Genomic DNA, 17,609 nt, shown 5'->3' with positions numbered 1-17,609 from the left:
ACAGAACAGGCAGACTGATGAAATACACTGCTGAGGGGAGCAGCGGGCGTGGCAGGAGAGGTCTGCACGCCATGTAGGACCCTTGCCTGCGGCCAGGGATCGAACCAGCACTGCAAAGACTTCAGGCAGCTTCGCAGCCGAGCCCTCAACCGCTGCCCCACCAGGGGAGGCCCTGTCCAGCAGTTTTTGAAAGTGTTTTATGTTGTCAAATTTCTGTTGTATGAATATCCAGTATTTGTTTTGATTGTTCTGACTTGCTTGCTGCAGATAATTTTTTCAAATTCCCTCCACTTTGTTGAAAAAGGCTGTGTTTCAGCAGATGTGTCACTTCTTCTTGATCAATTCATTTGTTGAAGGCACTTTTGGCTGCTTCTGTGACCTTGCTATTGTAAATAATGCTGCTGTGAATATTGTAGAAAGTATTGGGGTTTTGTTGATGGTTTCATATTCTGTGGCTATGTGCCCCAAAGTGGGATTGTGAAGTTGCAAGGTATTTCTATTTTTCACTTCTTAAGGTAAATCCAGACTGCTTTCTTTCCATAATGGCTCACCAGTTCACATTCCCACCAACATTATAATAGGGTTCCTTTTTCTCCACATTTTTTTCCAGCACTTCTTGTTGGGGGGTCTTTTGGATATGGGCTGGTCTCACCGGTGTGAGTATGTCATTGTCGTTTACATCTGCATCTCTCTTAGGAATGACGAACATTTTTTGTTGTCTTTTGGCCCGTTGGATATCCTCTTTAGTGAGTTGTCTGTTCATATCTGCTGCCTATTTGTTAATTGGACTATTTGGGTTTTTGTTGTTGTTGGATTGTGGGAATTTTTATATATCTTGGATATTAATCCCTTATCAGTTACATATTGTATAAATATTTTTCCCAGGTAGTCAGGTGTCTTTTAAATCTTCTTGTATTTTCTTTCCCATATAGAAGCTTTTAATTTAATTTAATCTTAGTTGTTTTTAATTTCATTTTTTAATTCCCTACCACAGGGGTTGAGTCACCGAAAATACCCTTATTGTTGATATGATGGAATGTGTCACCATTTTTTGATAGAGTCTTTAGGATCCTCTATATATAATATCATGTCATCTACAGATATGATAATTTCACTTCTTTTCCTGTTTGGATTCCCTTTATTTCCTGTGTTTGTATGACAGCTCTGGCCAAATACTCTAATAGTGAGTTAAACAGAAGTAGTGACAACAAGCATCCTTTTCTTGGGCTGGATCTTATGGGGATGGTTTTTAGTATTTCACTTTTGAGTATTATATTGACTTTGGGTTTGTGATACATGGAGTTTGTTATGTTGAGGTAGACTCCTTTTATTCCCATCTTGTTTAGAGTTTTTATCATGAATGGGAGTTGAATTTTACCAAATGCTTTTTCTGCATCTATTATATGATTTTTTTTTTTCAGTTTTTTTTTTTTACTTTTTTTTTACGATTTATTTATTTATTTACACAAGCACTGGGTACAGTCAGAAGCGCTGGAGGGTGAGAGAATTAACCAGAGCCAGAGTGGGGAGCAGAACAGGCAGAAGGACCAAAATACACTGCTGAGGGGAGCAGCGGGCGGCAGGAGAGGTCTGCGCGCCATGTGGGACCCTCACTGGTGCCCGGGGATTGAACCAGCGCTGCAGAGGCTGCAGGCAGATTCGCAGCCCAGCGCTCAACTGCTGTGCCACCAGGGGAGGCCCTATTATCATATGATTTTATCTTTACTTTTGTTGATATGGTATACTACATTATTGGATTTATGTATATTAAACTTTATCCTTGCACCCTGGGATGAATCCCACTGGATTATGGTATATAATCTTATTGAATTTGACTTTCCTGTATTTTGTTATTTTTACGTGATGTTTATCAAAGACACTGGTCTGTAAAATTTTCATTGATGTTTATCAAGGACACTGTAATTTTCTTATGCTGTCGTTGTCTGGTTTCAGTATTGAAGTAATGCTGGCATCCTAGGGTGGATCAGGAGAGGATTCCTTCTTGTATTTCTAAAAACAATTTGAGCATTGCTCAAATTGGGCATTTGCTCTTTAAAAGTTTGGAAAATTTCATTTTTAAAATCATCTGTTGCTGAGCTTTTGTTTTTTGGAAGATTTCTTTATTAATGTTTCAGTTTCCATATTTGTGATTAGTTTGTTCAGTTCATCTGCTTTTTCCTAGGTTAGTCTTGGTAGATTATGCTGATCTAGAAATTCATCCTTTTTTTTCAGGGTTATCAAGTTTATACAGTTGTTCATAGTAACCTCCCATAGTCTTTTGTATGTCTGTGCTAGTTATGGTTGTTTTTCTCTTTCTTTAGTGATTGTTTTATTCATGTTGGTAGTTAGCCTAGCCTAGGTGGTTGTTTTGCTTATTTTCCTGTAGTTGATTTCTAGTTTCATGACACTGTGATCAGAGAAGATACTAGGTATAATTTTGGTCTTTGTAGTTTTATTGACAACTTACTTGTGTCCCAAGATGCGGTCTACTCTTAAAGATGTCCCATGTGTACTTGAAAAATATGTGTATGTAGTAGTTTTGGGGTGAAGTAATCTATAGATATCTGTTAGACCTATTTAAAGATATTATTTATTTATACTTTGTCTTATTGATCTGTCCATTGTAAGTGGAGTTTTAAGGTCTACTAGTATTATTGTGTTGTCATCAATATCTCTCTTAAGTTCTTTTATTGTCTTTTTATCTTGATGATCCACCACTCTGTACCCATATATTTATAAGTGTTATTTCTTCTTGTTGTAATTGGCCCTTAATCATAACACAGTATCCTTCTTTATCTCTTTTTACCTGTCTTAACTGAAAGTCTATTTTATCAGATACAAGTATAGCTGTTCCTGATTTTGGGCGGGGGGGGGGGTTGTCATTTGCTTCCAACCTTTATTTTTCAATTTTTTAAGAGCAACAAGGGCCTTTATTACATGAGTTAAGAGAGAAGGGAGGAGGATTTACTTCCCTTTCCAGGCCTTGATTTTCCTAGCTAGAACTCCTGCCCTTTGCCCTCTAGCACATAGCCATCTGCTCGGCCATGCTGCTTGGTCATGAAGGGATACATGCAAGGAATGTCCTGCTGGAACTGCTCCTCCAAACGATCACAGATTTTGGTATTCTTTTTCTTTTCATCATACTTCTGAATTTTCTTTGGGTCAGGAGTCAGCTTGGGCCTTCCTGCAACCTGGTGCATGGTAGGACATGTACTGCTGTTGGTATGGTGTGCCATCATGTCAGGGCGGGTGTGGTTCACCATGCATTGTAGACAACATGGTAATCCCTGTTTGTGAGTGCAGTAGTCAGAGCCCCAGGACAAGTCCCCTGCATCTAGCCTCAAGTCATGGTGCTTCCTGCTGCCTTCCCATACAGGAACTGTGTGTACACGTCGAGGGCCAACCTCGGTGTTGGCAGCTGGGCATCTCAACTCATATTTTTGCTGGTCTTGCAGTGTTTGTGCCAGTTGTCCTGAGAGATGCCCATGGCTCCACACAGGCTGGAAAGAGAAAATGCAGAGTCACCTCTTCCTTCTTTTAATTCTAAGTCTCTGCTTTTCTTTATAGCTGAGCTTCTTGCAAACAGAAACTTTGATTTTGTTTTGAAATCCATTTAGCCACTCTCGCATCTTCTGCCTGGTGAGTTCACACCATTTATAGTTAAGGCAATTGTTGAAGTTTAATTGTTATCATTTTGTTATGTTTTTGGCTTGGCTTGTCTTTTTACCTTTTTTGGGGGGCTTCCTATTATGTTTTCTTTGGGTTCCATTTCCATTGTCTTAGGTGTTACTCTTATTTTTTGTTTGAGGTTTCTACTGAGGTTAGTATATGATGGACTATTTGTGTGCCCCATTGGACTGTGTGGTCTCTGACTGGGTCTAATGGACCACATTGTTACTGTCTCCTCCTCTTCTACGTTAAGTAATTTAGGTGTCTTTTGTCACCTTGATATCCATTGTTCTGTTGCTCTGTAATAACCCCTTTAGGATTTCTTTCATATACAGCTTGGTCTTAGTTCTTGCGTTTCAATAAATTCCTTCTTCTTCTGTATTAATTGTTAATCTTGCTGGGCACAGAATTCTGGGCTGGAAGTCTTTAAAAATTTTTTTTTGAAGTCTTTTTCTTTAAGTACTTTGACTATCTCTTCCAGTCCCCTTGTGCTTGTAATGTTTCTGTTGAAAAATCTGCTGATAGGGCCTCCATGGTGGTGCAAGGGGTTAAGTCTCAGCACTATGAAGCTATCCGCAGCCTCTGCAGCATGAGGTGACCCACATGGCGAAGCAGACCTCTCCTGCCTTGCCTGCTGCTCCCCTCAGCAGTGTATTTCAGTAGATCCACCTGTTCTGCTCCCCACTCTGTCTCTGGTGAGTCCTCTCACCCCACCTCGCCAAGAACTGTTCCCCAGTTCTTGTATGTATAAATAAATAAATCTTTAAAAAAATCTGCTATTAGTCTGATTGATGTTTCCTTATAGGTTGCCAGAGATCAGCTCCAGTGAACAGGGTTGAGGAGAGGAATCCAAAAGAACTGAGGAATAAAGAAATGACAGGCACAAAATAGAGTTTAAGGGAAGCGGGACCCAGGGGACCCAAGGCTTCTCAGTCCAAGCTCAAGTCCTGAGTGCCTGGTTCAACTCATTTTTATTGATACAAACCAGCCCGCCTTCCCTCTCCGTTAGTTATGAGACAGTGAATCATTCTCTCAGTATTTAGCCTTGTCCAGGCTCACATTCACCGCCAAGTTTCTGCATTATCAGCTATATTCTACTCCCTTTCTAATCTTGCTGTTTTTCAGGCTTAGCTTTGCTGACACAAGAAAGGACATCGTGGTCTGGACACGGGCCAGTCTTCCAGCCCATGCTGACCAGTCTCCTAGTCACGACCCTGACATTCTCCTTGTCCCAGCACCTCACGCCTCAGGGGTCTCCAACAATAGGTTACCCTTTATTCTCTTGATATTTTGGTATTCTGTCCTTATTGTTGGTTCTTGACAGTTTTATTACTACTGTGTCTTGGTGTGTGTCTGTCTGGTGTTATTTTGTTTGGATCTTTGTGCCTCTTGGATCACAACTTCTGGCTCATTCCTCAGATGATGGTTTTCAGTGATTCTTTTTTTTTTTTTAGGATTTATTTATTTATTTATACAAGCACTGGGTACAGTCAGAAGCGCGGGAGGGGGAGAGAATTCACCAGAGCCAGAGCGGGGAACAGAACAGGCAGAATGACGAAGTACACTGCTGAGGGGAGCAGCAGGCGGCAGGAGAGGTCTGCGCGCCATGTGGGACCCTCACCGGCAGCCGGGGATTGAACCGGCGCTGCAGAGGCTGCGGGCAGCTTCGCAGCCCAGTGCTCAACCGCTGCGCCACCAGGGAGGCCCTTCAGTGATTCTTTAAATCAGTTTTCTATGCCTTTTTCCTCTTCTTCTGGGATTCCCACTATACAAATATTATTTTTTTAAGTTGTCTCAGAGAGCTCTTACACTGTTTTCATTTAATTCTCTTTTCTCTACTTTGTTCTGTTCTTGTGTTCTCAAGTCCATGAATTCTCTCCATTGCTTTCTATGTCTGCTATTAAGGCCCTCAGTTGTATTTTTAAAATCAGCTATAGGGTTTCTTAACTTCGTTATTTCTGAATGTAACTACTTCATATTTTCATTATCTCTATTCTGTTGTTGCTTTTTAAGTCAGCATTGCCACCCCTGGTTTCTCCTCTGTCATGTTCTACAACTCCACTGAGTCAGGTTTTTTTGTTTGTTTGTTTGTTTGTTTTTTGGTTCTGGCATTTTGCTGTGTTCTCATCTTTTATTTTATAGGGGTTTGAGTAAGGATATATTTTCAACTGTTGTTTTTGTATTTGTCGGAGTAGTGAGGGCTGGAACTAGTGAGGGGTAATAGGTATGAAAGAGGACTTGGACACTAGGCATCAAAGGTGGGAATTAGAAATTTCTGTTGTAGAGTGTTTCTCTGTTCAGGATAGCAGGTGTTCTAGATCTGTCAGCCTGGGGTAGGGGTGGCAAGTGTATTGGATGTCTCAGTTGCAGGTGGCAGGAAAGTACAGAGATTGGAAACCTGTTGAGTTCAACAGTGTATGTCTATATCCATCTGGTATACCATTGTTTACGCTGACGTTTCCTTAATGATTTTCTGTCTGGATCCATGGATGTAAGTGGGATATGATTATATTGCTCTGTTTCTCCCTTTAAGTTTGCTAATATTTGCTATATATATATATATATATATATATATAGGTGCTCCTAGGCTTGGTGCATAAATATTTATAAATACTATATCCTCTCGTTGGATTGCCCCCCATATCATTACTGCATGCCCTTCTTTGATTCACAGTACAGTCTGTTTTAAAGTCTATTTTGTCTGATGTCAGTACTGCTATTCCAGCTTTCTTTTGGTTTCCATTCACATGAAATATCTTTTCATCTGTTTCCTTTCAGTCCATGTATGTCTTTACATTTGAAATGAATCTTTTGAAGGCAGCATATAGGTGGGTCTTTGTGATTTTTTTTTAATCTATGAATTAATTTGCCTTTTGGAGAATTAGGTTCATTTATACTTAAAGTTATTTTTGATAGGTATGTACTTACTGCTATTTTGATAATTATGTTCTGGCTGTTTTATAGTTTCTGTTCTCTTGCTCTCTTTTTGGTTTGTGACTTTCTTCAGTGGAATACTTGTATTTCTTCCTGATTATCTTTTGTCTATTATAGGTTTTTGCTTTATGGTTATCATGAGTTGATAGCAGCTTATGTTTTAAGGCATTCTAAAGCTTTTTATTTTCTCTCCTCCAAGTCTCTTTTTATTGGTGCTTTTAGCCCATTTGAACTTAGTGTAGTTATGTTCGGGCTTAAGTCTACCATTTATTTGTTTTCAGTTTTCTATCTCCTCTATCCCTGTGAGATAGTTGAAAATAATTTTTTTTTATTAATAGTGTTTTTTAATTTTTCTTTTGCATAACTTTTTTTAGTATTTGCTATAGGTATTACATATATTCATAACTTAGCAGTCTACTAGTGTTATCATTTACCAAGTCTAGTAAAGTATAAACACCTTAACATCCCTTTGTCCTCAGTCATTTAAAAGATAATTGTTTTAAATATTACTACCACCACAATTTTGAACCACATTAGACTGTTTCAGACTTCAAAACAGATGCAAAAATAATTTTAGAAAACTGAAGTTTTCTAAACTCATGTTTTTTTTAATGTTCATTCATCCTTCCTGATGTTCCAAGTTTTCTTCTTTTTATCATTTCCTTTCTGTTCAGAAAAGCATTTCATCACTCTTGTAGAGCTGGTCTGCAGATGATTAAGTCCCTTGGTTTTCCTTCACCTGAGAATGTCTCTATTTCTCTTCATTCCTGAAGAATATTTTCATATGGTGTAGGAAGCTGCGTTCAGAGATTTTTCTTTCAGCACCTGAAAAATATGGTACTTCCTCCTGGCCTTCACAGTGCTGAGAAATCCACAATAGTCAGTCAAATTACTATTGCAATAGGTAAGATGCCATTTTTCTTTTGCTGCTACAAAAATTTTTTGTCTTTCATTTTTAGAAATTTCATTATTATGTACCTCGGCATGGATTTCTTTGGGTTTATCTGGTTTAGGGTATGCTTGGCTTCTTAAATCTGTAGGTTTATGTTTCTTGCCAAATTTGGAGAGTTTTCAGCCATTATTTGGTTGAGTGCTTTTTTAGGCTCCCCCTTTTTTTTCTTCCCTCTGGAACTCTAGTGACACAAAATTTTGATCATTTGTCATAGTCCCATAGTTTCCTGAGACGATTCAATTTGCTTTAGTCTATTTTTTGTTTCTGTTGTTCAGATTGTGTATTTCCACTGTTCTTTCAGTTTGTGGATTTTGTCTCTTTCCTGGCAAATCTGCTGTTGAGACCGTCCGCTGAGATTATAACATTGCTAATTATATTTTCAGGCACAGCCTTGTTACTGCTGGGAGATGGTGAGAATCCCCCACCAGACCTCTTCTGACACCACCCCAAGGGGAGTGTTGGGACAGCATGTTGCAATCTGGTAAGGCTGGAAGTCGAGGCTCGCCACTCAGCTTCTGCTGGCCTGTCTACGAGTGGGCTGGTTTCTTTCTGTGGAAAACAGTCTGTGGCTGGAATAGAGCAGTGAGTGTCTGAAGCTTTGTCTGCGAGGCTGCGCCTCTATTGGTATTTCGACTTGGGAGAACAGGCTTTTGTTTGGGTTTTATCTGTGTCCACTGGTGTTTCTGCCAGGAATTTTCATTGTACTTAAGAAGAATAGAGAAAAGTATGCTTACTTGATCTTCCTGGAAGTAGAAGTTCTAGTTTACTTTTGATAGCCATTGTCAAATTGTTCATTCTTATGTGTAGTATAAACATTATTTTTCACTTTTTAAAAAAGATTTATTGTAATTTTATTTATACAATAGCTGGGGAACAGTTCAGAGGTGCGGGAGGGAGAGTGAGAGGATTGACCAGAGACAGAGTAGGGAGCAGAACAGGCAGACGGACTGAAGACACTGCTGACAGGAGCAGCGGACGAGGCAGGAGAGGTCTGCTGCACCATGTGGGAATCTCCCTGGCTGGCCGGGAATTGAACCCGCGCTGTAGAGGCTGCAGACAGCTTCACAGTGCTGCGTTCAAACCGCCTCACCACCAGAGATGCCCTCACTTTTTTAATGGTGTTTTTTGCTATGTAGAAATGTTTGATTTTATAGTTGAATATATTAATATTTAAAAAAGGAATTAAGAGTCTCATGCTTGGAAAGGCCTTTGTCATACTACAATTATGAAAAAGTGTCTCCTATTCTAACTTTGTTGGGGTTTTATTTTTTACATTTAAATATGTGAGCCATCTGGCATTAACTCTGGTATAAGTAGCAAAGTTATCTTCTTGTACGGCTCCCCCTGTTGTCTCATCTTGATTCGTTGGCTATGGTGTTAAGGAAATTCATTTAGTTAGTAAATGCTTGTTTATAAGCGTTCCTGACAGAGGCATCCTGAAATAAGAATTCAGAGTCCAAGGGGCTGCGTTGCACACTGGATACTTCAACCCATGTCGCTCCCTGGGTATTAGTTGATGACAACTAGTGCTGCATGAGGCACACAGGTTGAGCTGCATGACGTACCAAAAGGTCTGCTCGTCTCTGTTCAGGTGGCAGCTAGATACCCTCTAGGTTTAGGAAGCCGGAAATGATGAGCCAAGGCTGACAAGACAGTGTTTTGGGCTGCCCTGGGAGGAATTCCAGTCTGCAAAGTTCTGTGTCCTCATCAGCCTGGTCACTGCAGAAGGGGGATCTCTCTCAACCTAAAGGAGAGGACTTGGAAAGGCCCCCCAGCTGACCCAGGAACTGGGGCATTACTTCACAGCACATCTGTGAAGAGGGGCTAACTGCTGAGGACATGGGGAATGTGACAGAAATGGGCTTGACAGGAAAGAGAAGACTGTGTGGAAGAGGCCTCGTGAGGGTCTACCTCACACTGCACTCTAAGACAAAAAGCAGCAGCAGTGCCTGACACAACTGCTATTCCTGCCTCCAGGTATTGAGGAGACCAGTGTCTTGAGTCAGAGGGAATGAGGAAAGGCAGGGGTGGAGGCAGTGTGGACGGATGCACCCTTATGTTCACCCCAACTCATTCCTCCTTCCAGTGCTTCATTCTCTCCCTTCCTTTCTACAGTGGTTCCTAGTCAGTGCAGCATTGCAGCGTGGGGCTCAGAAGAGCAGGCCCGGTGCCCAGTGTGCATTGGTCCGTCTCCCCACTCATCAAGCTCCCAAAGCACAGTCAGCACTGCAGTTTTGGGGCCAACTGCGTAAAGCAAGAGTCACAAGTAAGGCTTCTGTGGCACCAAATGGATGATGATGGTGAAAGTGAACCTGTATCGTTTCAAGAGAGGTTAAGTCCAGACCTTTCTCTTCTGGCTGTAAAGTTCCTTCTGGCAAGCAAAGAGTGCCAGATCCAGGCAGCAATGGGGTGTGAGGTTGAGGAACCTTAGTCTGGACTATGGGCCCTCCACAACCAGGCCTTGGTCTACTTTGCCAATTACAATGCGATTTCAGTCCTCTTTCGCATTTGCTGGGTGGCTAAGAAAAAGTAATCTCCCTATTCTCAGGCTGGTTTTCTTCATAAATACACTGGGTATTGGAACAGATCGGCCCTTTTCTTTTTTAAAGCCCTTTAAAAAATGGACTCTAGACTCATGAATGAACTCATGAATAAGTGGGCGGTGCTAGGCAGCTTGGTTGGGGCAGGCATGGGACTAGGGGCTCTGAGGACAATTTGAAGTCATCGGTTCAGCTGGCTTCCAGGGGCCTCCAGCTGACCCTGGGCAGGTATGTGTTTCCCTTTCCTTCTCGGTAACTAGATAATACTCTGAACAGTGTGGGGACTAATGGGATGGCTACCTGTAAGGCTTCCATGGGGCTTGGAATATAGGTACTTGATCAATGGTTTATCAGTGTCATTTGTGCCTTTCCAAGTCCTCTCCTTTAAATGCCAGCCCAGGGCCTCCCCTGGTGGCGCCGTTGGTTGAGCGCCGCGCTGTGAAGCTGTCTGCAGCCTTGGCAGCACCGGTTCGATCCTGGTCGGCCGGCGAGGGTCCCACATGGTGCGGCAGACCTCTCCTGCCTCACCTGCTGCGCCCCTCAGCAGTGTGTTTCTTCAGTCTACCTGTTCTGTTCCCCTCTCTGTCTCTGGTGAATCCTCTCACCCTCCCGCGCATCTGGCCTGTATCCTGGTTCGTGTATAAATAAATAAATCTTTAAAAAAATAAAAAATTAAATGCCAGCCCAGGACCCCCGTCCCTGGCACCCGGCTCTGGGAGCAGCACTCCATCCCTCTGAAGCCCCACAGCCCCAGGGCTGTCTTCTGGGTCTCAAGCACCACTCTGGCCTGTAGCAGTTGTGCACGTGTAAAGCCTAACCTCTACAACCAAACTTAAGTTTCTCAAGGGAGATACTTTTCTTCCATGGCTCTAAATCCCTCTCACTGCCTCATACACAGACACGCAGTGAGTGTCTGTGGGCTGACCCGCCTAGACCAGGAGGCAGAGAGGCGAGAGTTGTAGCCCCGGCCAGGATATGGCCCCCTCTCGGTATTTAGAGAAGATTCTAAGGAGACGGTGAATCTCAGGGCCCTTGCACCTACACAGGGTTTACTATACTGACCAGCCTTGGCAGCTTCCTGTTGAAGAATCCTAGACAGAGCAGAGTTGCCAAAATCATCCCAGCCAGAGCAGGGTATTCACTGTCGACCCAGAGCCAGTATCCCGTCTGTTCAAAACAACCTGCCAAAAACAATCGAGAAATTTCCCAATTCAAAGACTCCAAAAAGCAGGGCGGGTTTCATGTTGCTTCTCATTTATTAATTCAGTCTGTTCTAAGTTGTACAGTTATGAAAATAACAAAACCACAGCTGGAAGCCCAGGAATATTTACACTCTCTCGTGTAGTGAGGTCAGTCCATATTGTTGCACAGATTGGTTATGTTTGGTACCACAAGATGTGTGTAATTCAGACAAAATCGAACAGATTAACAATTATATGTACAGTAAAATAAAGGGGAAGTCATTCAAGTATCAAAATACAGACAACGATTAAATAACATTTTTATTACAATTCAGTCCCAATGCCACACCCTCAGCAACACTTTTGTGAACTGTATCTGACAGTCATTCTGCAGGCCTGGGCACCTCAAAGACAGACCGAGGTCAGACTAGCAATGTCTCAACAGCCACAACCATGCTTGCTGTCTGCTCCACCTGAGCTTGTCAAGGAAATCCCCCAGAATCTGTAGGGCCCATCAGAGTGTGGAGCATGGCACAGGCAGTCTTACTGCTCAGCGGCGCTGGCAGGCAGGAGAGAGGCGAGAGAGAGAGCCCGCTCAGGCGCCGCGGAACGGGCTCCTTCACAGTCCAGAAACGCAGTGAGGGGCTTGCCGCGCTGTGACCTGCTCTCAGGAGCGCAGAAGCAGGGGCTTTCCACTTGGAGCCTGTCCTTAGAGCTCTAACATTCCTCCCTGGGAATGTTACATTCAGAAATAAACCATTCTTAAAACCCAGAGCCAGAGAGACTAACCAAGGCTTTCCAATATGAAAACACCCTGAATAAATAAAGACGATATAGCAGCTTCAAGGGGAGGAAATACCTACTCTGACTTAAAAAGACAGCTTGAGGAGCTCATTGTAGTGTTTACAGTTTTCCTTGGACCTACCACCTACCCAGAGAGGCTACTTGGAGGAAACTGGCCTTCCTCAGGCAGAAGGAAGGGCCCCCGCATGAGCACCGCCACCTCAGCACAGCTGACCCACCCCCTCAGCTTCCTGCGGGGAGCAGGGGCTGGATACTGCACTGTAAGCTGATCCTTACCGGGGTCCTTACGGGTTCTGGAAGAAGCAGGAAGGGAAGTCAAACCTGCAGTGTGGAGGTCCTGGTTTAGTACCAAAAAGCTGGAGGATCACTGGTCTCCACTCCAGAGGGGAGTTGATGCCCAGGCCCAGCCTCAAGGCAGCAGGAAGACACAGTCCTGCTTTCCATTTTTGGTCAACCATAGGGGTTGCAAACGTGCCTAAGGACGTGCTGCGCCCTGCCCACACAGACTAGCAGAGAATTTCCATTCACAACCTGTCTCTTTCAACCTTTAAAGAGAAGCCCTGCTGAAGCCTAGAATATTTACTTAAGGACTAGGCAGCCGTGCCAGCTGAGCAAGAGGCTGCTCAATCACCCCTGGGGGCACATGCTCCCCTCTTACCCATTTCGGATGGGACCGAACGAACAGCTGAGCCAACTGCCCTCAGCTTCCCTGGAACTATTAGCCCCCTCGTTTCTACTACACCCCGGGAGGAAAAACGCAACCAAAGCAAGAACACGAAGCAAGTCAGCAGGAGGTGTAGGTGGCAGCAGGACACCAGCCTGCCCCAAAGGCCGTGCTGGGGGAGAAGCCAATGGACCGTCGCCTCAGTTAGCTTTCTCAATACTTGGAGCCAGGGATGAGCCCAGTTGCGGGAAATACAAATTAAACCAATAATTCAGAGAATCCAAATAAGCCCTGATCACGCAGACCTGATCAGACAAATCTCAAACTGGCAGGTAGGTATCGTAGCTGACCCACCCATTAATGCCCCAAACAAAGCTGCTTTTTCACCTTTCTGACTCAGCCTGGGCATCTGGCGTCCCCAGGGCCTGTGGGCCGGGTGGCTGCCAGCCGTGCTGTGGCCACTGAGCCACGGGCACCAGCTTAGACATCACGGCACCATGAATTGCTTGCTCATCTCTGTCTGGCCCTGGGGACTTCACGTTTGGAAGCCCAGAAGTGACCTGGCAGCCCCTGCTTTTGCTAGGTGCCTTGAAGGCTGGGCCCAGCTCTAGACAGGCACAGGACACTGGCATTTCCTAAGGAACAACAGCTCTTGAACGCACCCAGCCGTCAGTTTTGCCCTTGCCCCTGTTCCTTCGCCTCACCCACAGGCTACGGCCTTCTCCTCAGGCTGACGGGACCACCCCCAGATGCCATCCTGAGGCCAGCGGGCTGCACTGACTGCCTTTTGGCCAAACTCAAGTTGCCATCCTGTGACCCTATGGCCATTTGTCTAGACTGGCAGTTTAACCTAGAGGTTTGAGCCGAGTGTTAAAAGTTCATTTTATAAAAATGTTTTCTTCTACTAAAAAAATGTGTTCCGGACAAGTTACTTCTTGACCCTCTGGAGTTCCAGTCTCATCTGCTAGAGGCCTGGGACGCTTCTCAGCAACCAGGGTAGGACTCGCTTTGCAAGGCCTGGCAGTGGCTGGCCCAGGCCAAGCAGCCAAGAGGAGTCCTCCAGGCAGTGGCTGGGCCTGGGTCTTCAAGCTGCAGGTGAGACAGTGGTGGTGGTGGTGGTGGTGGCGGCGGCAGGAGCCTGTGCTCCCCATGTCTGTGTTTCCGCAGCACAGTTGGTTCCTCCGTGGCTCAGCTTGGCAGAAGCAAACACAACGGGGGAGGAAAGAGTTAACCAGAGGCCCACGCCGGGTGGAGGAAACTGAAAGGAAACTGGAAGCAGACAGAAGGTCCCCACAGCCTCCCCGGAGCTCCCTCCACGGCCTGCTTCAGGCACCCACTGCCGTCTCTGGCTCAGCGCGTCCGCTCAGGAAGGCACGAGGACAGGTAGGCGAGCAGAAGGACCCACCCTGTTTATCAACTGGTTTCAACTCTAGAATAATTGCTGTGACTTACTGGCTTTACTACTGGACTATGCTAGGCCTGCATTGCCGCTTGCTGGGCCTGCCGCTGTCCTGTCTCCTGCCACCTAAGCTCCTCCGCCCACTCCGAGAATTCGGGGCTTCTTCAAAGCCGCCACTCCATCCCAGCTGCTGACTGCTTTGAGGTGATGGCCTGCACAGCCTCCCCTCTCAGAGGAGTCAAGCGGCAGAGGGCGGTTGAACAGGAAGGGGATCAGGTGGTGGCTGACTAGCTTTGCTCCCCACACTGTAGAGAAGCGTGAGGATGCTCCTGGAGGACAATGGAGGTTGCTCAGTCCAGGTCCCTGTCCTGAAGCAGCTCTGTTCCATGTGGGAAGAGTGTGCACTGTGTGTGCAGGGCACAGGCCTCTGCCTTGCTATGGGAAGGCCTTCTTCCTCAGTGAGCTAGACTCCGGAGCCAGTCTTGTGACTCACTGGCGAAGACATGAGGGGCCAACCACATGCATGCCATCCCGTTCCTTGGAGTAGAAGACCCAGCAGGACCGAGACACCTGCTGAGTGAGGCCAGCCTGCGGTGTTCAGATGCTCAGAACCCATGCTCTGGAGTCATTCATGTGCCGAGGGCCTGGCATAGGTCTTGGGCCCTGACAGAAAGCAGTCTGAGCCTGGTCAAACCATATCACTGAGGTCAGGGTCTCCCAGGGAGGCCAGCACCTTAGAGCAGAAGAGAGAGACAGGGCCGCAGGCAGCTGCGAGCAGAGTGCAAGGGGATTCTGGCACCGGGTGGTCACAGTGGTTGGTTGTGTCGGGAAAGGTGCAGACAGAAAAACAGACTGTGGCTGTGGCTCAGCACAGAACATAGGAAAGGAGAGCCCACAGAGCCCAGCTCAGTCGGAGGGAGCTGTCACAGGTGCCTTTTGGACTCTGCTTGAAGACTCCCCTGACCCCCAGGATTCACAGTGCCTGCCCGCTGAGGCTTCTTGGGTGCCACGGGGCCCTCAGCCCTCTTGGCGTCTACCTCAAAGGCAACTCACCCCCCCAAAGCTGTCCTCACCCAAGGGGGGGATTCACAGTGTCCGGTGGTGTTAGGTACAAGCTGTGAGTGTGCAGTGTCTAGAGCTGCTGCCAGGAGAGCAGGACCCAGTGGGGTGGGGCCTTGGCGTCAGCAGCTGGAAGTAGAGTTGAGAACAGCAGAAAGATCGATCGGATGGCAAGGCACAGTGAGACTAGTGGAGAGAGGGAGTGGGTGGTTAGAAGATAGTGGTCTCATACTTGGTGCTGAGGCTCCGCTTGGAGTCTGGTTTGGGGTCCACAACCCAGGAGACGCTGGCATGAGACTGGGCATCTTGATCTGTATCAGGTGGTTCCAGCTGTCAAGGAAGAAGCGCGTAAAGTCAGAGGGGGGAGACTTGTGCCTGGCCAGGAAACACCAGGGCTAGCTGTCCTCTCCACTCCTCCCCGTTCCACCCACAGGTAATCCTGGCTTTGACTACCCCAAGGAGGATCCTCACTTTCCTTAACTGAAGAGCAAGGTCCCTGGGGTGGCGTGGGAGAGTCACCTCCAGGCCTCCTCAGAATCAATTTCCCCCAGGGATTTCTTGGAGCTACTGGGTTAAAGGAGCATGGCCCTGCCTGAGTGTGGTGCTCTAAGCCCCACACCTGTTCACGGAGGCAAGAGAGGGTACAGAACTTGGAAAGGCCAAGCCTTGGGCCCCTCTGGCAGGGCCTGAGGGCTCACCCTGAGCAAGACCACAGCAGGCACCCCAGACCTCTAGAGAGGGAACACACAGCAGAAAAACAGAGGGCTAAGCACAGACAGGATGGTGGGGGGTGGGGCGCGGCTCAGGAAAGAGGAATGTGGCTCAGGCAGAGGGAGAGGCCACTAGAGTCCAGAACGCTCACGGTCACTTCAGGAAGACTGACACACAGACAGCAGAGGTGTAAAGACCTTGACTCCAGGACTAACAGACGGCAGCGGTAGGTAAGAAGGACGATGGGTGGTGCAGGTGTGACAGTGACAACAGCGACTATCAGGGGGCGGCGGCACCTGGGGTGCAGAGCAAAGCAGACACAGACACGGGGTGACATTACTGGGGGCTCGCCTGCCAGCCATGCTCTCTGCAGCCCCCGATGGCCGTGCCCTGGCGGAGCCTGGTGAGGGAGTGAGGGAGAGCCCGGAGCCCGCGTCAGGGGCTGCTGCCCTCCCAGTGAGGACCTCGGCGGCAGATCTAATGAACGGCCACGGCCTGAAGTATGAGAAGACCCTCCTGTGCTGGCGCCACCCCATGCCCTTGAGACCCTGGGGCCCACGTACTGCTGACTTCCTCATGCCGACCCGAGGCTTAGGCACCGGTTTGGAAGATTTCGTTTCAATCATCTCGGCTGCAGAGGCTCCCATGGGCCTGGACTTCTGGGCCTGCAGGGCCAGTTGATAGGCCACCTCGAACGCCTGCCCCAGCGTCAGGATGATCTCGTAGGTCAGATTCTGGGGAAAGAGCACAATTGAGCAGGTAGGATTGAGGAGCCGCCTCACCCCCTGAGCACAGGCGTAGGTGTCACCGGATAGGTAACAAGAGTACAGTCAATTCTGCTACAGTGCTGGCTTTGAAAACACAAATCTGTCCCGATTTGACTGTATGGTTAGGGAACCATGTGACATAACAAGCTTTTGTGTTTTTTCACACAGGATTTCTTTGGGAAGAAACCTACACTAAGTAAATGCAAAAACTGTACTCAGGGCCTCCCCTGGTGGTGTAGGCGGTTGAGCACAGCGCTGTGAAGCTGTCCACAGCCTCTGCAGCGCCAGTTCGATCCTGGCCGGCCGGCAAGGGTCCCACATGATGCGGCAGACCTCTCCTGTTGCGCGCCTGCTGCTCCCCTCAGCAGCTCCCCTATTTCGTCAGTCTGCCTGTTCTGTTCCCCACTGTCTCTGGTGAATCCTCTTACCCTCCTGTGCATCTGGCCCATATCCCGGTTCTTGCATAAATAAATACATAAATCTTTAACCAAAAAAAAAAAACAAAACAAAACTGTACTCAGTCTACAAGTCACCTAGGGACACACACTATGCACTCCAGCCACAGCTGGGCTCACAACTTTCCACTGAGCCCACCGCTGACACAGTCTCTCCCCGGGGCTCCTGGCGGTGCTACCCTCATGCAGGCTGGCCAGATCAGGTCAGGTCTTTCTCCAGGTGGAGAGTTGGGTTTATCGCAGTACTGAGCAACCATTTACGGTGACTACAACAGTGCCAGTGTTTGTATCAGGTTCCTATTTTTTCTTTAAGAGTGTCACTGGCTGAGTGAGCACTGGGCCAGCCCCACCTAACACAAACCCCAGTTTCCCTGCGTGGTCTACAGAGCAGTCACCGTCAGGAGCACAGCACTGTGTCACAGCAGAACTGACCCACGTGGAGAGTGAGCTACAGGCCACATGCCAGGAAAGAGG

General features: G+C 46.8%; 1 protein-coding gene across 6 annotated transcripts in view; it reads right to left on the bottom strand.

Annotated features, from left to right (window-relative positions):
- ANKS1A (ankyrin repeat and sterile alpha motif domain containing 1A) overlaps window positions 1-17,609 on the bottom strand; it is a 224,096-nt gene that overhangs the window by 33,007 nt on the left and 173,480 nt on the right. For 2 of the 6 annotated variants that reach the window (XM_054698737.1, XM_054698736.1), the window contains exons 23-25: window positions 16,477-16,647; window positions 15,435-15,532; window positions 11,158-11,276 (exon numbers count right to left, since the gene is read on the bottom strand). In XM_054698737.1, the coding sequence (XP_054554712.1) occupies window positions 11,267-11,276; window positions 15,435-15,532; window positions 16,477-16,647 (279 nt within the window). In that variant the 3' untranslated portion in view covers window positions 11,158-11,266. Of the gene's footprint in view, window positions 1-11,157; window positions 11,277-11,298; window positions 13,937-13,960; window positions 15,533-16,476; window positions 16,648-17,609 lie in introns of those variants that run through there. The other 4 variants (XM_037519554.2, XM_037519556.2, XM_037519552.2 and 1 more) reach the window with 4 other exon arrangements.

The sequence above is a fragment of the Talpa occidentalis genome, unplaced genomic scaffold (assembly GCF_014898055.3).
Source record: "Talpa occidentalis isolate TD23 unplaced genomic scaffold, MPIMG_talOcc4v2.1 talOcc4.2, whole genome shotgun sequence".
In the NCBI taxonomy this organism is placed as follows: Eukaryota; Metazoa; Chordata; class Mammalia; order Eulipotyphla; family Talpidae; genus Talpa; species Talpa occidentalis.
Note: the sequence above shows the minus strand (reverse complement) of the source record. Positions and strands in the feature narration are given on the sequence as shown.